This window comes from Hemibagrus wyckioides, linkage group LG06 (assembly GCF_019097595.1).
Source record: "Hemibagrus wyckioides isolate EC202008001 linkage group LG06, SWU_Hwy_1.0, whole genome shotgun sequence".
In the NCBI taxonomy this organism is placed as follows: domain Eukaryota; kingdom Metazoa; phylum Chordata; class Actinopteri; order Siluriformes; family Bagridae; genus Hemibagrus; species Hemibagrus wyckioides.
This window is the reverse complement of record NC_080715.1, coordinates 26,678,054-26,699,630: the sequence shown is the minus strand read 5'-3', so window position 1 is coordinate 26,699,630 and position 21,577 is coordinate 26,678,054. Positions and strand designations below refer to the sequence as shown.

At 38.9% G+C, this 21,577-nt stretch overlaps 2 protein-coding genes and 2 non-coding genes across 12 annotated transcripts in view; 1 reads left to right on the top strand and 3 right to left on the bottom strand.

Annotated features, from left to right (window-relative positions):
- lrch1 (leucine-rich repeats and calponin homology (CH) domain containing 1) overlaps nucleotides 1-1,112 on the bottom strand; it is a 51,227-nt gene extending 50,115 nt beyond the window's left edge. For 4 of the 8 annotated variants that reach the window (XM_058391600.1, XM_058391601.1, XM_058391604.1 and 1 more), the window contains exon 1: nucleotides 810-1,111. In XM_058391600.1, the coding sequence (XP_058247583.1) occupies nucleotides 810-981 (172 nt within the window). In that variant the 5' untranslated portion in view covers nucleotides 982-1,111. Of the gene's footprint in view, nucleotides 1-809 lie in introns of all 8 variants that reach the window. The other 4 variants (XM_058391602.1, XM_058391603.1, XM_058391599.1 and 1 more) reach the window with 3 other exon arrangements.
- A 3,201-nt stretch (nucleotides 1,113-4,313) lies between these two features.
- Nucleotides 4,314-18,331, top strand: rubcnl (rubicon like autophagy enhancer). Of its 2 annotated transcripts, XM_058393110.1 has the most exons (13): nucleotides 4,314-4,531; nucleotides 6,384-6,934; nucleotides 7,899-7,960; nucleotides 8,039-8,153; nucleotides 9,311-9,374; nucleotides 9,463-9,544; nucleotides 10,082-10,221; nucleotides 10,936-11,000; nucleotides 13,130-13,368; nucleotides 15,074-15,135; nucleotides 15,302-15,455; nucleotides 16,069-16,159; nucleotides 18,154-18,331. In XM_058393110.1, the coding sequence occupies exons 2-13, from the start codon at nucleotides 6,385-6,387 to the stop codon at nucleotides 18,243-18,245; spliced, it is 1,716 nt and encodes a 571-aa protein (XP_058249093.1). In that variant the 5' UTR covers nucleotides 4,314-4,531; nucleotide 6,384; the 3' UTR covers nucleotides 18,246-18,331. The 2 variants fall into 2 exon arrangements, 1 of the variants encoding a protein (XP_058249093.1); XR_009204802.1 differs by lacking the exons at nucleotides 15,074-15,135; nucleotides 18,154-18,331.
- Nucleotides 18,332-19,219: 888 nt separating this feature from the next.
- On the bottom strand, nucleotides 19,220-19,333 carry trnal-caa (transfer RNA leucine (anticodon CAA)). The gene is made up of 2 exons: nucleotides 19,296-19,333; nucleotides 19,220-19,265 (listed from the first exon to the last, which is right to left on the bottom strand). It is a non-coding gene; the product is annotated as a tRNA-Leu (tRNA).
- Nucleotides 19,334-20,852: 1,519 nt separating this feature from the next.
- On the bottom strand, nucleotides 20,853-20,966 carry trnal-caa (transfer RNA leucine (anticodon CAA)). Its single transcript has 2 exons — nucleotides 20,929-20,966; nucleotides 20,853-20,898 (listed from the first exon to the last, which is right to left on the bottom strand). It is a non-coding gene; the product is annotated as a tRNA-Leu (tRNA).
- Between the last annotated feature and the right edge of the window lie 611 nt (nucleotides 20,967-21,577).

Genomic DNA, 21,577 nt, shown 5'->3' with positions numbered 1-21,577 from the left:
AAACTGAAAGCAAACCTGTAATTGGTGAAGTGAGGGGATTTCCAGATGCTATCATATGACACCACAATAAGATCCCAGTCCTGATCCTTCACTAATAATCTCCTTTAACCTCATTAAACATCACAGCCCCAGTGTCCACAGGATCTGTGTGGCATTTTAGACAAATATAAACATCAATTTTTGTGTGATAAGTAAAATATGTAAAAAGTCCTATATCCAAACTGACCAGTAAACCTGGTGTTACAAGATTCTTCCTGGCAGCCAATCAGCATCCAAGACGAAGAGTAACATTGTATTGAAAGCATTTTTTGTTTATGAACGACTTTCATCATTTCCATCCTGTAATTCTGAAGTCATGCTGTTGAGCTGTAAATGGCAGAACCTGTGATGGCTGATGTACAATATGGCACTCAGAACATTATAATACTCTTATAGCAATGAATGAATCCTGCACTGTTGAATGCACGTTCATATTATCGAGAGATCTGTTGGTGTTGTCTTGACCTGCAACACGTCATAACATGTTTATAACAGTGTTGCATTACCGCGTGTGGTAATGTTGCATTAACAGGTAGAGGTGTTGACGGGAGTGCAGCAGGACACACAGTAAACACTGTAACAGTTAACTCAGCACTGTGGCAGTTTATTAAAACACCTCATTCCGGTGCTGCTCCACTGCGCTCTGTTCGGTTGTTGATGTTTTTTTAGCACATACAAAACAGCGAGCTCGGGCAGAAAAGCCCAGATTGGGCTGGGACCGGTTCCGAATAGCGCCCCTTTGGGCAAAAATAATCAGTTTTTGTGTTTACCTGCGTGCACCGTGTCGCTGAGGTCGTAGTGCGCGGCCGCGGTGGGGAATTCTTTCAGCTTCCTCGCGCTGAGGCTGAGCGAGCCCGAGCCCGCCGCCTCTTCCAGCGCGCGCTCCACGCCGCGGCTCGCGCCCACCACCCTGGGCGCCACCGCGCCGGACACCGCCTCCATGATCGCCTCGGCCGCCGCCGGCGGAAATCAACACGAACGACGAGGCTCCGAGAAACGTCCCTGGCGAATTAGCGCGCGAGAGCCTGTCCTCCGCCGTCCTGCTGCACGCGACTGCGCAGTGTTTTCTACTGACCAACGGTGCTCGCGCAGAGGGAAGTGAGGCGAGGATTTGATCGCGAGCGCCCTCTGCTGGTCAAATATTGTGACTATATAAGATGCTTTACAGTAAACTGAAGAGCAACGCTGCGCCAAAGTTTTCGGGGATTGATTAATAAACTGCACCCTCTGCTGGGCGCAAGAGTCCTAAAAAAGTTCAGATTATTTAAAGGTCACCAGAACTTCAAGGAAGCCCTCTTAGAAACACTGTGATTGTGTGCAAGGTTCCAGAGAGAATTAAATTGTTAACAGATTACCTGAACATTAAGGAGAACATTTTCTATGGTTTACCACAAAGTCCACGTGAGGTCTGAATTATTTGAAAGTTATGGGAAAAATTGGGTGAAGTTTCCAAAACCTTCAAGGTATTGCCAAACATGCAGTTTCGGAGAAAGTTCTCCAATTTGTTCTCCAAGGTTCCTGTGTGTTTCAGATTATTTTAAAGTTTATGAGCACATTATGGTTATTTGAATGTTAAGGGAATGTTCTCCGCCAACAATTTTGGGAACATTGGATAACATTTCCAGAAAAATAATGAGTTACCACAACGTTCCAGAGTGTTTTTAGAATTTTTTCAGAATTATTTTAAGGTAACCTGAACATTAGAGGGGATGGTTCACCTTCATGTTCCAGAGAGGTTCAAATAACATTTCCTGGTAAGTTCCCCAAAATGTTGTTGGTTACCACAAGGTTCCTGAGAGGGCTAAAGTGTATAATAAGCAGGTGACTTGTCCTTGGCTAAAAGCCAACTGAAACCAATTGAGAAGTCTATTTCTTTTTTAACTATACACACAGGTCTGGTCCGCTGGTCAGCTTCTATATGTAGAGTGATCTAGTGTGATCCTCTCAAAGTCTACAGCCATGAAAAGTCTTGGGCCTTCAAGGGCTTATGTCACAATCCTTACTGGAGCTAAAGCAGTCTGTAAGATGACGACATGAGTTTATGAAAAGGGAAATGGTAAGAGGAAGTCCCTATGTTAAATACAAGACTAAAATGCAGACCTAGGGTTCTTCTAAATGTCTATATATATATATATATATATATATATATATATATATATATATATATATATATATATATATACATTATATATTATTATTATTTTTTGTTGACAAAACAGTCCTGACCAGCATTAACTTCTTCAGCAATTTGAGCAACAGTAGCTCATCTGTTGGATCAGATCACATGGGCCAGCCTTCGCTCCCCACGTACATCAATAAGCCTTGACTGTTCATATTCATGTTGACCACGTTCATATAATTATAGATTAATTATTCACTTGAGAACACAGCTTAGATACTGGAACTGAAACCTCTGCAAGCTAGCAGAGGTTCCTCTTTTTCTTTTTTTTTTACTTAGCAAATGAAACCATTATCACCACCTGACAAACATGAAGCTTTTTTTTCACAATGATTTCACTTAGCATATACAGCAGCTCAACAGTGCTAAAGCAATCTTTCATACTGTGCAATTCATCCAGTAATCAGACTTTTTTAAAGGCATGACTGTTGTGTATTGCTGTTTATTTTCTACGGTACTGATTACAGTACTAAAGATTTAATTGATAACTGCTGCATTATTTTGTCAAAGAACTTGCTATATTCATAAACTAAGAAGAAGAAAAAGAGTTTCTACTGCAAACAATTTTATTTTATTTTTTTCTGTCTTTCTTTTGAGATTGTGTGTAAGGAGTAATATGTCACAAGCAAGGAAGCGGGATGTCACAGGGACATATTCAACAATAAGTAATGAATTCCTCATACTATTCCTTATCCAACAATTTGCTAACCATTACAGAATTATGATATTAATGAAAGGCATGTGCTTTTTAACCATTTATAGTTACATTTCATGATGTCTACAGCTCAGGTTACTGGTTGTTCCTCCACCAGCTTATCAATTTCCAGAGATACCACAAAGCACAACCTTACTGTCTGTTATAGAGCACTGACACAGGAGACTCCTTCTGTAAATGTTATACACATGTCTCCATAAAGAAACTATCACTATGTCAGTGATTATACACTATACACTGGTCAGGCATAACATTATGAGCAGTGAGAGGTGAAGTGAATAACACTGATTATCTCCTCATCATGGCACCTGTTAGTGGGTGGGATATATTAGGCAGCAAGTAAACATTTTGTCCTCAAAGTTGATGTGTTAGAAGCAGGAAAAATGGGCAAGCATAAGGATTTGAGCGAGTTTGACAAGGACCAAATTGTGATGGCTAGAGGACTGGACCAGAGCATCTCCAAAACTGCAGCTCTTGTGGGGTGTTCCCGGTCTGCAGTGGTCAGTATTTATCAAAAGTGCTCCAAGGAAGGAACAGTGGTGAACCGGCGACAGGGTCATGGGTGGTCAAGGCTCACTGATGCACGTGGGGAGTGAAGGCTGGCCCGTGTGATCTGATCCAACAGACAAGCTACTGTTGCTCAAATTGCTGAAGAAGTTAACGCTGGTTCTGATAGAAAGGTGTCAGAATACACAGTGCATGATGGGTCAGGGCTGTTTTGGTAGCAAAAAGGGGGACCAACACAATATTAGGCAGTTGATCATAATGCTATGCCTGATAGGTGTATGTGCAAAAGTTTGTGGACACCCTTTCGATTTACTCATTCCATTCATTTACTCATCTAATTTGAGGCCATATTAAGTTTTACATAAGTCCGAAATCTAATCACATCCCCTGAACATCAAGCAAATCAGTTTTTCACATCTTTTAAATGTCTCCAGGGTCTCAGGTCCAATCCTGAGCTCGTGTGACAGTTTGTGTAAATGTTCTAACCAAGTTTTTCCAGTTTCCTGACAAAAACATGCCAGTGGGGGGACTGGCTAGACTAAATCAACTGGTATGAATGACTGTGTGAAGGTGTGGACTGGAATTCCATCCTAAATGCATTCCCTCCTCATTCCTGGTGTTCCTGTGACCCTGTCATCAAGGGATTACTGAAAGTGAATGGACGAATGAGTAACTTTGTAATTTGTTATAGGGAAAGAAAGAAAGAAAGAAAGAAAGAAAGAAAGAAAAAAAGAAAGAAAGAAAGAAAGAAAGAAAGAAAGAAAGAAAGAAAGAAAGAAAGAAAGATTATATAATATTTTATATATTTTTTTCAGTAAGGTAACAGCGCCAACTAGAGGACATTACATATAAAACATTTTGACATATAAGGTGTGTGTGTGTGTGTGTGTGTGAGACAGAGAGAGAGGGAGAGAGCGAGAGAGAGAGATCTTATCTGAAAACGCAGTAAATGTTTATTTCATGCCGAGAGCAACACACACCTTTACTGCTGCAATTTTGGAACTTAATTAAACAGGAAATTCCGGTTTTAGCTTCATTTATTTATTTCAGCTAACGGCTCTGTCTCTTCCTGACACTTCTGGCACCACATGGTAAGATTAAAGTGTTTATACCTCAGTGTTTCGAGGTTTTGTTGTTGTTGTTTGTTTGTTTGTTTGTTTGTTTGTTTCAGGGTTCTCTCCGGGTGTATCTCAGATTTTAGTTCTTTTTTTGTCAGAAACAAGATTTTAATTTAGATGCATTTAATACGTTGTTTTTCTCGTTTGCAGCACGGAATGACAAATTTCTACAAAGTTTATTTAGGCGGAATTCAGGTATATTGGGTAGACGACATGGCTAAAAGTATGTGCAACGCTGACCATCACACCCATATGATCATCTAAATCCAGATTTATTTCCCCTTTTTGCTGTTAATAAGCTTTTGTGGCTGTGGGGATTAGTTATCATTTAGCTACAAGAGCATTAGACTCTGATGTTGGGATGTTAAGGAGACTCCAGGTCTGGTTCATCCCAAAGGTGTTGAGTCAGAATCAGGGCTCTGTGTAGGACACTCAATATCTTCCATGATTTTCCACAGCATGTCTTCATGGAGCTGCTTTGCGCACAGGAGCATCGCCATGCTGGAACCGGGTTTGAGTTTTTGAGTTTTACTACAGCATTACTTTCTCTACAGTTGTGTGCTTCGCTCCAGTAGTTGGAGAGGACTGGGAGTGTGTTTTAAAGCGTATGTTGCAGAGATCTTACAGTGGAGCTGCTTGATAGGAGTGATATGACACACAGATGTAACACCTTCAAAGCTGCGGTCGTCAGCATCAAATACTTCATTAACAGCTGAACCGAAAATGTTTGAGTTAGGACCAGTGACACATGCTATGACTAGTCATATAAAAGTTTATAAAAAGATTATGATCTGTATAGTTCATACGTTTACGATAGATGAATTTAAACCTTAGTTATGGTAGTGTGGACTTCCAGTGTGTGTTGGTGTGCATCGGTTTGCATCTCATCTTAAGGCCTTGCTCTTTTAGAATATGATTTAAATATTTCTCATGTAGAGTCACCACCTAACATGATAACAGAAAAGTGTTGGTGATTAATGTATGAAATGATTAAACCACGTGATAGTATTTCTACATGCAAGGTTTAATTAACACTTTGTTTTGGGTATCATTTTATTCATGAACTTAAGTGTAATTAATCAGCAAAACCATGTTTTATGAAGAGAAGAAGTTTTATAAGATGAAGGATTGTAGCTCTGGAGCATTGTAGGTGCTCACTTAGAGAAATGAGAGTTTATGCAACGCTGGAGCTTTTGCGTGTCATGGCTTGTCTTCCTGTCAGTGATGTCATACTCATTTTGTCAACTTTTCGTTTCTTCAGATTTTGTTTCCTTACACATATTGCCAAACAGCGTTTTGATTTGATTGTATCAGGCTTTTTACTTGTGGATGCACTACTCATATTAGAACCGTTTCAGGATTCATTATTAATTGTGGTGTGTTTACCACATCTTATAGTACATGAATAGATTATTAATAAGGAAGGAGTGTAAAGGGTTTATATTAACCGTTTATATAAATATTTCTAATGTTTATGAAGCATAAAACACTTGGGGTTGTGCTGTTATTTTAAATTAATCAGCGATGGCGTGATATAAGGAAGACAAGTGTTTTATTTCTTTTATAGCACAGAAATTTGCCAATGATTACATTTTTTTTTGCATGCAAGTGTGAAATATGAAGTACAGTAGTGGCATTTCCCCACATAGACTAGTTGATTAATACATACATTCATCACTGCTGTGGGCATGTTGAATAATCAGACATCGAAGAAAGCAGATAAATGTGCTGTAAATATTTGTACACTTTTGGTTAAGCAAACAGCACTTCTGTCTCTTATGATTTTCCTCCTTACAATGTTCTCTCTTTCCCTCTATTTCTTCAGAATGAGTCTTTCAGACTCTTCCCCTGATTCCAATGGCTTTGGTTCTGCCAATTACAAGATACGGGTAGAAAATCAAATTGTGGAAGGAAAACAGAGAAACCTCCAGTCTCTATTTGGAAACATCACGAATGGGCAAGGCTCCATTTCCGGAGAATCTGAAGAGAAAGGATGGTACTACCTACCCAGGAGCAGTCCTGTAATATCTCGAAGTCAGGAGAAGAAAATGAAGAAACTGAGAAATAATAAAGTTTTTCATGAACACACAGATGAAAGCCTTCAAAAAAGGCAGGCACCTTCTTGGGTTGGACTTTTGAAAACACCCCAGAATATTTTTCCAGAAGAACAAACAATTCCTACTCCTTCAACTTCTCAAGTTTTGCTTTTGGATTCACACTGTGCTCCAGCAGTCACGGGTGTAAAATGTTCTGACAAGCAAAGAAACCTGTCACTTGGATCTTCAGAGTCCCAATCTTCTTCATGTGAGGAACATGAACTTCTAAACACTGGAGCTTCACCACTGGAAAAAGGAAACCTCACCTGCTTGAACAAATGTATGACCTTAGGTTACAGACACACACACACACACGTGCGTGCACGACATGATGTTGTATAGTATATAGCATATGAATGATGAATCATACTCCAGAGCAGAGGATGTTACACATTCAGGCAGTTGAAATCTCTGAAATATCAACAATTAGGAAATCACAGGTCAAAAAAGAACACAGGAAACTAGATACCAGACAAACGTACACAAATCGTAAAAAAGAATTGCACAAAAAGACTTTGCAGCAAATCAGTTTGTTCAGGATTGCACCATTTTGCGATAGAAGAAACAAATTCAGAAAGAAAGAACACAAATTCAGATCAATTCCAAAATATTCTACAAAGGTTTTTTTTTTTTTTAAATGACAGCAAATGTTCACAGATTTGGGGTGACACGTGCCATGTGACATTATCTCTTTTACGTTCTCTTAGATTCACAAATATAATATATAATATTCGTCAAACATAAGTACAGCGATCACAGGAGGTAATTACATTTTAGTCTTCACGGGGCAGAGGAAACATTTCACAGCTGAATTTTATGAGGGTTTTAACAAACGAAAGGTAATGGTTGTTGCTTTTGGAGATGTTATGTGATGTAGGGAGCAGGAAGTGATCATTTGAAAGAAATGATGAGGATAAAAATTAAAAGCCTGATAAAACAGTTAACCAGTTAATCCATCTGTTGCCAGTCAGGCTGGATAGGAGCAATAGAGAAGGTGTTTTCTTCTTCTTATTATTATTATTATTAGTAGTAGTAGTAGTAGTAGTAGTAGCATTTTAACACATTCACTATAGGAGCATGAGTGTGTTTGAACTGGATTCATTTGACACAGATTAACATAATCCCTAAGTGGTTTATATTGCAAACTGTAATAATAAGCTGTGAGTAAAGTAAGTAAATGACAAGCGAGTGCATATAGTAAAAAGTCCATATTTTTATACACACCATGTGATCTGATGTTTAAGGTGCTGAGCACGAAGAGCAAGTCTCTGAAGCTATCTACAGGAACAGCGTGAACCTCGACGAGGTAATGCATGTGAAGAGAACTGTTTCTGGTTTGTGTAGCATTGTGCTGACTAATAAGTGTGTGTGTGTGTGTGTGTAGGAGAATGCTCACTTTGTAGTGGTGGATATGGTGCTGGAGGTTCTAGAGGCAGCGAAGTGGGCTGTGTCCCAAAAACATTCAGACTCCTTTTCCTCAACTGACAGTGGCTATGAAGGTGAAGATCAAATCACTTGGATTTCTCCTGCTGGTTATTAATTCTTTCTTCAGTTTTTTCTAGTCACAACTTCAACCTAAACATTTATATTAATTCAAGTGTAAACTCATCAGCTTCACTCTAAACATCACTATAAATTCAGCAACATAACTTTAAAAAAAGATTTACTTTGGAATTTTAATGTAAATTAGCCTCTGTAGGTAGCTCAGGAGTGGGTGAGGTTGCCAGACTGGAGGATTGGCAGACGGAGTTAGGCATTGGTAGTTCCTGAGTACCAGCACCCTACTCTGTGGGCATGTGGTAGCTTGGAGATTACGGTGTTGGACTATTGATCAGAGTTCAAATCCCAGGTCCAAGCTGCTACTGCTTGGCCCCTAAACAAGGCCCTTAACACTCAGTTGTTTAAAACTGGGATGACATGCAAGTGTCTTATGAGAACATTTACGGTATATTAGTGTGTTCCCTGTGCCCATGAGCGTGTGTTCTTGTTCTGTCACTCAGGAACGATGTAAGCAGGGGGGTGTTTTTAAACAAACAGATAAGTTCAGGCATTAAACAGGTGCTAAGAACTAAGCTTGCCAAAAGGTCACTACTGGGCAAATCAAAATAAATCCAGCAGAAACAGCAAACAGGCAGGACATGGGCATCAAAATACAATAAAATGGAAGACAAGTGACTTTACGGACAAATACACACTGAACGTACACTTCGCCAAGACTATGACAATTAAGAGCAAACAGGACCTACAGGAAGCAGAGTAGGACATGAATCAAAACAAAGAAACAAACAAACACAACACGGCAAAACATAATCAACAAATGGGGATGTTAACTAGCGCTATAATGACGTGTATTATGCACAGGAGTACAAGGCGGGGATTCGTGATAACAATAAGGTCCTAAACTTTTGGACGATTTTTTTTTTGTAATATAAATTTGACTGTAAAAGTCATTGACAAAGCTATAAAAGTTAGAAAAATAATAATATTTACAAATATTCAATCAATATTTACTAATATTTACACTAAACATCCCCATAGACAAACTTTATTAACCTGTTGTAAAACTTCTGCTAACACAATTATTCACTGTTTACACTGTAAACGTTACTATAAAGAGAATATCTTATCATTTTTAAAAAGTTGTTATTTTTGTCAGAACTTTGTGACCACAGACGATCCAGCAGACAATCCAGCAGAAGTTCTCACACTTCACTTGGCAGGTGAGTAAAATATTCATATACATGTGAATTTTTTAGCATGTTCAGATGTTCATTTGTATGTGTGTGTGTGTGTGTGTGTGTACATCAGATGTTCAGCAGAAATTCTTGCACAGAACTTGCTCATGGAACTTGAGAGGTGGTGGATTTCCTCAGAAGAGCTGCTGGGGGAAGTGAGAACACTCACACACATACACACGTATACACATACATACACATACACACACACTCTCACACACACATACACACACACACTCTCACACATACTCTTACACACACACAAACACACTCTCTCACACACACATACACACACGCTCTCACACATACTCTCTCACACACACACACACACACACAAAGTGCTCCCACACAATGAATTCCATTTTTTCAGTTGTGTTCATATCAGGGTTCTGGTTATATTTCATCAAACATGAACACAATATTCTACTACTACACAATACATGATATTCTATAATGGAAACAAACTGATAGCTTATAGTTTAGCTGCTTTGTTCATTATGTTTTGAACAAACACTCTAACCACACTGTTTTTTTTCCTGACAAACACTTTATCATCACCGCTGTCAAGAAGAATGTGTGTTTATTTGGTCCATTATTTAAATAATAACAGGATTATTATTCATCCCTTTATAAAGTAGTTGCTTTTCAAGAAAGTCCAATGTGTTAATGACTTAACTTTATTTTCCTTACAGTTTCCCCTGGTTACTGTGTCCACGTCAGGAGGTGAAGCCAGCTTGAGTGACGAAATCCGTCAGAAAAGCCGGATGAGAGGGACACTGATCTGGACTCCACCCGAATTTCAGATAATATCCAGTGTGAATCCGACACAGAGGTGAGTCCAAAATAACTTCATCTACAAATCTTTTCTTACACAGTAATAGTGCTGTCGGTATCTAAGATGTACATGTGGATTATTTTTGCATTACGTTTATTTTTTTCTGTGTTTGTGTCCACAAAATTCTGAGAGCAAGAAACCTTTATTATCGCCACACATACATTACAGCACAGTGGAATTCTTTTCTTCACATATCCCAGCTGAGGAAGTTGGGGTCAGAGACCAGAGGGCAGCTAGGGTACAGCTCCCCATGGAGCAGAAAGGGTTAAGGTCCCTTGCTCAATTGCCCAACTTTGGAGCTTGGTGGTGCTGGGGCTTGAACCGCAACCCACAACCCAGAGCCTTAACCACTTGAACCACAACTGCCCCCCTAAACCCACTTCTGCCCCCCAACTTCTGATGATGATGTTAAAAAATTTAGTTGTTAGCTGTTAAAATAACCCCCTGGTAGCTGTTTATTCAGGATTCAGCTTTGCCATCACTGCATCATTACATCGCAGTACTGTACTGATAAGGTGACATTTGTTTACTTGTATAATAGTTTGCTCGCTAAGAATGAAAAATACTGTAATTAAATAATTAACCAACTAAATCCAGCTATCACATATCGCACCTAGATCAGAAAATCATGCTTTAGGTAAATAAAATTTAAGCTTTAACTGTCTTTTTGTTTGTCCATTTTATTGTGTTTCATTATTTCATGTTACACAGACGCAGTGAGGTCATTGCCTCTCAGCACTTCCTGTGTGCTGGCTGTGGGACAGAAATCGAGCCGCGTAAGTCCATTTTGGTTTTATCACAAACTCTTGTGGTAGATCAATGATTAAGATAAAACAGCTCAGTTCATATCCGTTCAAATCTTTTACTTATTAACCAGCTTGCTGAACACAATTTGTCAGGGTTAAAACTGATGTATGGACTGATACTGTAAGCAGTTGAATAAAATAACTATAAAAAGTGTTGATGGCAATTGGCATATGGATTAAAAATGGCTGATGGGGGTAACATGATGGTACTGTCTGTATCTGTATTTGGACTGGAACAGGAAAAGTATTAAGCTACTGGAGCAAATATTAGTTTGCTTTAATTGTATTCAGTTACAGTATTTATTTTAATCCCTTTTCTTTTCTTGTGAATCAAATGATTAGGAGCTCTATTCTATTATACACCTGACTAGAGATGCTAATGTGCTCACAGCCGATATAATGAGTGAATATTTTACTCTTCCTGTCAGTTCAAACCAGTATGCCAGGTCTTCCATGACCTTTCTCTTTAACAAGGCGACAACTGACAGAACTACAGTTTCCTGGGTGGGTTTTTGTGGGTTTTCCCCTCAGCATTCACAAGTGTAAAGAGTCACAGCAGGTTTTAAAATACTCAAACCACCAACCATGCCATGGTCCAGGTCAATGAACTCACTTTTTCCTAAATGATGCTCTTGACCCAAGCCCTCATGCACTTATACACTGAGCTGCTGCCTCGTGATAGGCTTTTTCAGATATTTGTATGAATGAACAGATAAATAAATTGGTCATTTTGGGTATATTGAGTCTAGCATCACCAAACAATACGATACAGTAAACACAACTACAAATTGAAACACAAGAACAGAGTTGTATTACAAGTGTCAAAAAAACAGTACACATTACACAGTTTCAGTAAAACGGACAGTGCAACATAGTACAGTAACACAGGTAGAATGAGGAAATTAAACTGTTGGTTATTTTGCTGCACAATTCTGTTCATGTTTAAAAGTAATGTGTTTTATTCGTGTGATGACCAGTAAATATGTGAAAGGAATGTTTCCAAATAAAGCCCTGAAATTGTTAACATGCGACACATGGATAATTGTGATCATATGATACTGTGTAAAGTGTTAAAAAAAAAATCACTTCACTACTTGTAAGGGCAGTGATTTATAACACTTACTGGCCAACTGAGAAAGTGTACTTTGGTGTTTCGGCTGCTGTTTGAGGTCGCCACTGCGGATCATTTGGTCTGCATATTTTAATTTGGCACAGGTTTTATGCCGAATGCCCTTCCTACTGCAACCCTCCCATTTAATCTGGGCGTGGGACCAGCAATGAGAGTTAACTCTTCAGTGGCTGAGTTAGCACCGTGCCCGGGAATCGACCCTGGGCCGCAGCAATGAGGGATCCTGCTGCTGGATCACCAGGAGGCTCAGATTAAATAGCAATAATTTGCGAAAATGTTTTAAACTGAATTTTTAGTTTTCTAGTTCCAAGTAATGTAGATTTAATACATTTTTAATAGATGAGATTATCATGGTTCAGTTTATAGATTATGTTTATTAGTGTAGAATGAATGATAATGAATGTTCCTTCTTCAGATGTTTGGCATCTAGGCATCCGGGAATAGTTGAAGCAGGAACATTCATTCATTAACCTTCTTATGCTTGAGCAGACCGATGTTTAGACTTTACCACAAGTAATAATGACCTTCTTCTAATAAGGAACCTTCTCAGTGAGTTGCCACAGACTTGGTGTTGGTTCCAAGTGACAGAGAATTTGGCCATTATTTTACGTTCATAGAATCTTAGTTATATACATAACCAGCATTCTGCCTCACCTCTACTAACCACTAGTGACATGTGCTAACTTTTACTCATCCTAGTACTGGATGGTGTGTTAGGATATGATCGCCATACACACTCAACTAGGAGATACAGTGCTGACTTTATAAGACCTGGAAATCCCAGGTAGCTGCACAGCGGAACTCCTGGAGTGACACACATCTTAGCTAAAGTTGAACTGAAGAAAGTTTTGATAATACTGCAGCTAAAACATCATTTCCTCTGAATCATTTCAAATTTCTAAAACACTGAATAAAAAAAATTAAACGTTTATTTCAGATATGTTTCTGTACCTGTTCATTTGTTCTCCAGGGTACATGAAAAGATTGCGATACTGTGACTACCTGGGCAAGTATTTTTGCGATTGTTGCCATGGCGTTGGCGAAGCCATAATCCCTGCACGTGTTTTGAGACACTGGGATTTTGGACGTTACCCAGTGTGCCAGTTTTCCAAGCAGCTATTGGAGTCCATTTGGGAAAAGCCACTGTTCAAGATCACAGATGTAGCCAAGAACCTGTACTCCCAGGCCAAGGAGCTACAGAAATTCAGGGTAATATTATTTTTACCTTTATATTTCAACATCACTAAATACAGGTGACACACAAAGACAAGTCATTCTGATAAATATCTATAAGAAAGATGCATGAAGGAGAGTTTAACGATGGGAAGGTTTGCATATATAAAAAGGGCAGATGTTGTGGTAAAGAATCAAATTGTTTGAAATCAGTATTGATGTAGCACTTATTAATGACAATGATTTTGTCTAAATCGTAACAAGTGCTGCTTACAAGCTTTACTCAGAAAAACATCGAGTCTGAACAGGATGTGAGAATTAAATACTGCTTACTTAACCACAGATTCTCAGATCTAATAGGTCAGAAGGTGTTGAATTTTCAGTAACCACAGGTATACCATTTGTTTAAACTTTAGTTCAATCACATGTTTATATTAAAGCTGTTGTATTAAAATATTACTGTTTATTATATAAACCTCCAGTATCAGTGCTGTGTAACAGTCAGAAATAACTAGAGTTTCTGACAAATATCATGACCAGCTTATTATTGTATTAACTTCAAGAGAGAAAGAGAAAAGAAAGGCTGGTGTGGGAACAACTCATTTCATTATATTTGTGCTTCTTTGCTTTATTATTACTATGCTCCAGTACATCAAGACAAATTTTTTCTAAATGTAAAACCTATGTATCTGGCAGTAAAGATAATTCTGATTTTTGATCCTGATTGTGTTTATATTGTTATGAGTATTGAAATCAAATTATAACAAAAAAAAGAGACTAAACAAGGTTTTGCCCTAAACTAATGTCAGCCTACAGAATCACATCACAACTTCACGACACAATCCTCTGATTATGATTTATCGACTGATCTGCCATGCTTTATTCCTTACTTAAGTCTTAATGCACTAGGACAATTGTTTATTGTCCTATATATCCCATAATCCTCAGTATCAGCTCTACTGGAGCACCATGTCTGCTTCATGCCGATACTGTGAAATCATCACCAGACTCAGCAGGTTGCCTACTTGTTGTTGTTGATCTTTTGGCTGCCCCCTATGTGTGTGAGAGGTCGCCACAGGGGACCAACTGGTCCACACATCAACTTGGCACAGGTTTTACGGCACAGCTTCCTGATGCAACCCTCCCATTTTTTTTCCGGGCTTGGTACTGGCACTACATCCAGTGGCTGGGGTTTGGGCACTGGCTACCACTGAGCCACCAGTGCCCTACAGCACCACTGCCTACTAATACCCTATTAATGAAGACTATTGACTCCACTCTGTATTTTGTATCTGACTTTGATTCTGTCTTTGATATTTTGGTTTTTGATCTATTTCATCCATCTGGTTTGACCTGGACATCCCGTTTGACCCTTTTTCCATCGTGTCCTTTGCAACTGCAGCCGTTTCAGCAGAACAGAGAGAGGCAGCAGTGTGTGGAATTTAAATATTTTACTTCTAACAGACAAATAGCTGTTGTAGTTAGTCTTCGCTAACAGATTTATCATGTCAGTATTTCAAAAAGAGGACTTGATACAGACATTACTGAAAAGGTGTAACATGTTAATGTCTGATCTTCCTGTTTATTTTAACATATATTTTTTTTAAATATTTCTTTCCTCATCTTTAGCTTTATGCAGACAGAAGAGTCCTGACAGTGTGATGTTAGAGGATATTACTAATAATGCTCTAAACTTATCTCATGAAATCTCATGTTTCACATTTACATTCTTCTCTTCCAGGAGATCCAGGAGCAGATGCTTTCCATTAAGAAGTTGCTAAGAGCATGCAGACTATCTGAAATGTAAAGTTGTTGGTTAAAATGGTTAAAAGTTGTTTTTTTTTTAATTACAGTATCTACCTGCAATCTGAATCTTGCTACAGACTATGATTTATGGAACAACCTTAGATAAAGTAATGACACCCGTCTGCCTCCGACTCTCTCAAATCATCATTCTTTATATGTTCAGGATCCTGGACGAGTTCCAGCAGCTTCCATCCCACCTGATCGAAGAGCTCCACCTTTTCTCCATGGATGACCTCGTCAAGATCAAAAGGGGTCAGCTTCTTACCACGGCAAAGGCAGTGATGCGATCTGCAACAAACCATGTGGAGACTTGTGAGGTATGTGTCAAACTCAGAAACGATTCATATGATATACATAGCTGAAAGTATGAAAGGAGATACTTGCAATGAGTTGAGACAGGATGCAGCTATGTGTACGGTGTATATGGTGTTTATTAGGATAAATGCAGAAATGGTTTTGGTAATTCCAGCTGCAGTCACTTCACAGGCAGAGAGAACAAACCAGGGTTAAAACCAGGAAGTATAATTAGGAACATAGAAGTAGAAAACAAGGAACAAGGAAACCTGGGTAACCATGGCTCAGACACACACATGCACATATGAAAAAACACACACAAATACACACATATTGAACATCAGTCCCAAACAGGTACACACAATTGTGTGATAAAATAAAATAAAATAAAATAAAATAAAATAAAAAACAATGAGTGGAGACAGGACCCAAACAGAAACCAGCGCATTGAGCAAAGAGGAAATCTGTGACTATTTTAAACTTTTTAAAGATATTTGTGTAGGGAATTTATAAGATTTAAGTATACTTAATTTGGGGCATCAAACATATTCTTGTTTCAAAGGTCATTCTAAGGTCCCCTGATGTTCTGTTTCAATACACTGTTCTCTCTCTCTCTCTCTCTCTCTCTCTCTCTAGCTGTGTCAAGCCAAAGGCTTTATCTGTGAGTTCTGTCGTGGAAAGGATGTGCTCTTCCCCTTCCAAACAGACATCTGCACACGCTGCAAAGGTAAAAAATTCTGAGGTGTTAATAAAAAGCATAAAGAATCTATGACTGGAGCCCGACCTAAATATCGTTCGGAATTAGTTGGAGTTTTCCCCTGTACTCACTTCCTCTTAAAATACTGATAGCAAAACTTGTGACATCATGTGTGTTACATTTACAGACACCTGTATCCAGCACAATACATTTTCCTTAACAGCTGATGGTTAATTGCTCAAATGCCCCCAGTGGTACCTTGGAATTCAAACTTTTCTCCTTCCAACCAGTAGTCCACCACTTTATCCACTAAACTAACACTATCACCACTTCAATATCACCATGCCAACCTACTTGACCAAGATGTTCTCCACTCAGGAACTGAACCACTGTTCTACTTCCTGATGTTCTAAACTGCAAGGGAAATTTCATCCAGTGGTGTTGAGTGGTGAATAATGGAAAGACCCATATTTTGGACTATGTTCAAGAAAACCTGCACAGTCACTTCCATTATCCAGTGAACTAGTAGTCTTTAGGCGGTGGCTCTTATATTCATCTGGTGGTCACTTCAACATTGTGCTTAAAGGCTTTCCCTGGATATAGCATTTGCTTTGCCATGCTTCTGTCTGCTCAAATGTTAGCACAGCTGCATCTCTTATCACACTGATACCCCAAAAAGTTGGTAACATTCTGGCCTCTGAATGGAGTTGTTGGGTCGAATCCCTCTTCTGACATAACAGTTAAGTTTGTTTCTTGATAATAAAGCCTACTTTTAAAATGTATCTTTATATCTATGTATTAAAATAAAGATGAAGATATCTAAAACTGTAAAAGTTAAGGGCTGGAGATCAAAAGATAAACATCATTTTCTGGTGTTACGAAGCTATTTACACCAAGAGAGAAGGTGCAACAGCTAACAGCCTGGTGTAGAGTCAACAACCTGTCTCCAAATGTGAACAAAACAAAAGAGATGGTTGTTGACTCCAGGAGAGCACAGTGCAACCACTCTCTGCTGAACTTTGATAGTTCCTCTGTGGAAATTTTCAAGAGAACCAAATTTCTATGTGTTTATCTGGTGGAGAACACCCGGTCACTCAACACCAGCTTCATCACCAAGAAACTTTAAAATCATCTTGAGCCCATCTCCCTCACCCATCATGACCATGTCTAACAGAGGGACCATCAATGTCATCCTGAGCAGCTACATTACTGCCTGGTTTGAGAATTCCACCGCCTCGGATCACAAGACCCTGTAGCAGGTAGTGAGGACAGCTGAAAAGATCATCCGAGTCTCTCTTCCTTCCATCATGGACATGCTGTATCCATAAAGCCAACTGCATTTTGGATGAACCCACACACCCGTCACACACACACTTTAACCTCCTGCTGTCTGAGAAACGGTACACAAGCATTTGTGCCTCACAGCCAGACTGTGTAACAGTTTCTTTCAGTGGTCAAGGCACTGGGTCACTGATCAGATGGTCAGGGTTCAAGCCCCAGCACTGCCAAGCTATCAGTGTTGGGACCAAGGCCCTTAACCCCACCAGCTTCAGGGGTGTTGCACTATGGCTCACCCTGAGCTCTGACCCCAGCCTAATAATAAGCTAGGATATGAGAAAACCATTTTAGGGCTCTTAGTTCTGTGTTGTCTAATTTAGCTCTATTTCTTAATGTAGCAGCAGCTTCCTAGAGGAGGTTGTTTCATTTCACTGTGTTCTGCATTAGCTATATGTGACAACAAACACCTCTTGAGTTAAAGATTTGTTCGAAAACATATAACATTCAACTTTTTTTTAAGTGATCGAAAATATTGGAACATTGGCTCATTGCTCTGAATGTCTAGGCTTTTCACCACAGTTGTACAGAGTGGTTGTCTGAGTTACTGTAACCTTTCTGTCAGCTTGAACTAATCTGACTATTCAAATAAAAAATAAAACATTGGAATAGAAAAGAATTTAACCAAACTAGTTATGTAAATGTTCAGAAACTTATGAATCTCTCTCTCTCTCTCTGTCTCTCTCTAGAGTGTAGAGCTTGTTTCCACACTTCCTGTTTTCGAGATGAAGCGTGTCCTAAGTGCGCCCGACTCCAAATCCGAAGAGTTGCCAGGACATGAAATGATAGGATAATAATAATAAGAAGAAGAAGAATTCATGAAATGCTCAATGACTTCCAAATGTACAGCAAAAACCTCATTGAAGATTATATTTTTGACCAGTTTTGAATGGTATTGTTTAATAACTTTGGAAAGCCTTAAAATTTCCTGGAACTACTTTATTGTTTTCTATCTGCATGACTGAATACTGTGTATTCATAGAAAAAATGCCATGCATAAATAAAACCTCTAAAAGCTGTTCTTTTGACTCGTGTTGGCTTTAAGTCATAAACTACTTTGCAAGACAAAACTAGCTTTAACTTTGTAAGTCATAAGCATCTGGTAATTAGATAATGTCAAGAAACCACTATATTGGTATAATACAGGAAAGGTATTGTGTAATTAACATTATAAAAACATGCAATCAAAAGCATAGGCATGCAGTTGTGGGGTGTTTAGTTGGCTAGAAAACACACAGGAACACACACTATTTATAGAGAAAAGAAGAACTCAGAACTGACACTCACATAACTGTAATTAGGATTCAGAGTAAAGCTTTGAGTGTAGGAAAGCCAGGCACGGTGGTTCCATTGTTAGCATGTTTGCTTTGCACCACCGTAGTGTTGGTATTTCACTGATCTACTGAAAGTACGGTGCAAACATTTTTTGTGTCACAATGTGCTAAGGCATCTAGCATTCTGAAAGAAATGATAGCCGGAAATTCTCAAGTTGGCAGTATCAGTCTTTTCTTTTAATAACTATAAACTTCACCTGACAAAGAAGGAGGTGTTTTGTAGAAATCGGACTACATGCATCATATTTGTAGATATAGAACATTCCTTGATTTCTTCTTACAGCAGCACATGGTGTATTTTTAGGTAGCACCATTTGATCCAGTAAAAACACATACATCAAAAAGCATAATTTTAACTTTACTGAATTGATATTCATGAGTGGAAATTTTTTACATGAGTCTGTGTAAAGAAAAAGGATCATGTCAGAAGTGGGATTCGAACCCACGCCTCCATTCGGAGACCAGAATCCTCCTTACATCAGGGGGAAGGTTTGAACCTTGAGTCTGGCGCCTTAGACCGCTCGGCCATCCTGACATACAATAGCGAACCAAATGACACATGCACACGCGCACGCACACACACACACACACACACACACACACACACACACACACACACACACACACACACACACACACACACTCTCTCTCTCTCTCTCTCTCTCTCTCTCTCTCTCTCTCTCTCTCTCTCTCGCTGAACTGAACTTTTCACCATGTTCGCTTTTACTTATAAATGCCTTTAACTTATGGATGTGAGCCAGCATACAATATAAAGGTTAAGGGTTGAGTGGCAGACTCAGTGGGAAAGTGTTAGGGCTTCCAATCAACAAAACAAAACAGATACTTCCACAATGTTGGAGCATGCAATGCAAAGCAAAGCAAAATCCTTTGAACAGAGGAGAAGGAGCACACACAACACTCGAGATTTGCTGAGAGCCTGCTGTCTTTCTGACAATACTGAAAAACATGTTGAGAGGCTCAAACCTTTCCTCTAGTTAAATGGACGAGGGGGGCGTGAATCGAATCCCACTTATGACCAATGATTTAGGTTTTTTTTTATATTAGCATTATAAAAACACCATTTGTGAATATTAAAAGACTTAAAGCTAACACAAGGATATTAATGTCTTTTTTTGCATATGCGTAACTTTGTAATGTTATATATGTAATGTAGGTGCAGTTAATATACATACTGAAAGATGGTGGTATATTACCTGGTGTATTCTTGTAGACCTTTCACAAGCCAAACCGCGTTTCTGTAATAAGACATTCTGGTGTTTTCTTAGTGTCAGAACACTCATATAACACGCCTCATCTACTGTTTCATAAGCATGACAAGACCACAACACAACACAACACGTGTCAATACTGCGCAGTGTTCCGGTGCAGATCTACATTTTAAAAGATACGCCCGATATTTAGGAGACCCAGACTTGAAAATCAACTCAGATGTCAAGAAATCTCAAGCTGCTTTATTACACAAAAAAACGTGCTGGACAACTTCTGGAAACGGCGCTTAAAGGACTGTTGATTCTCAAAACTGTCAGGTGTTTGTAGGGTGATGGAAGAAGTCTTACAAATAAGACGAAAATAGATTACTTCTTTAAATTATCCGAATCTCATCGAGAGTTTGGAATCGACTCTAAAGCTTCAGAATCGACTCTCAGTTTTAGACCGAATGCAATGCCGCAGGTTTTAAAATGATCCAGGAGTGTACGCAGTCTACCACTTTGTATTAATAACATCACCCGAAAGCATATTCAAATGTTTTAAATAATTAGTTGTGCAATTTTTTTTTATTATTATTATTAACGGAGTGTACAATTCACTCCATTATCCAGGAATAAGAGGCTATACTGCTGTCGCCCTTCTGCGGTAACACGGTTTGATGTCTATTGAAGCTTTTCTACACCATGAAGCACATGGTGTATTTTTAGGTAGCACCATTTGATCCAGTAAAAACACATACATCAAAAAGCATAATTTTAACTTTACTGAATTGATATTCATGAGTGGAAATTTTTTACATGAGTCTGTGTAAAGAAAAAGGATCATGTCAGAAGTGGGATTCGAACCCACGCCTCCATTCGGAGACCAGAATCCTCCTTACATCAGGGGGAAGGTTTGAACCTTGAGTCTGGCGCCTTAGACCGCTCGGCCATCCTGACACTGTAAAAGCGCCTCAAATAGAGCGCTTATGACTGTTCGAGTCTAACAGTAATTAGCAGTTCATTAGCCAAGCATTTTGCAAAGAAGTAACTACAGTACTTAAAATGTTAGCTAGGTAATAAGTGAACCGGGGGATAATGTCAGTGCTAAAATATCAGCCTGTAACAGGTGACGGTTAAATATCATTTCAATCACTACCCATTTCAACAGCTTATTGCTTTCAATGCTTTAGCCTCCAACGATACAGGCTAAATTTATTTCATTTTTTTATTCTTCCGTTTTAGCACCTAGCTAACCGTCTGCAGCTGGTTAAACGTTTGCTTGTTTATTTAGTCTGTTTAGCTATTAGATTCGCACAGTCTTGTTCCTTTTAAAAACACACGACAGATGTGTTAGATCCAGCTAGATCTCCTGGCTTCTTCTGCTAAAGGATGAATTTTTCATTAGTTCCACTTTGGATGGTTGCAAATGCGACATTCCGCCTGTAGGTGGCGCACAGCAGTATATTTTTGACAGTGTGAAGAATTGTAAACAAGTCTCATGACCTGAACAGTTACAGACAGCATTTGTGTTCTTTTAGGCGAATTGGCTGAATTTTCAGCCTGTTCCA

What these genes read in the sequence shown, in the direction of transcription:
- rubcnl (XM_058393110.1), top strand. Translation starts at nt 6,385, where the DNA reads ATGAGTCTTTCAGACTCTTCCCCTGATTCCAATGGCTTTGGTTCTGCC. An exon ending in TCTCACACTTCACTTGGCAG is followed by an intron (nt 9,375 to 9,462) that starts GTGAGTAAAATA and finishes TGTGTACATCAG; the next exon opens with ATGTTCAGCAGAAATTCTTG. An exon ending in GCATGCAGACTATCTGAAAT is followed by an intron (nt 15,136 to 15,301) that starts GTAAAGTTGTTG and finishes TTATATGTTCAG; the next exon opens with GATCCTGGACGAGTTCCAGC.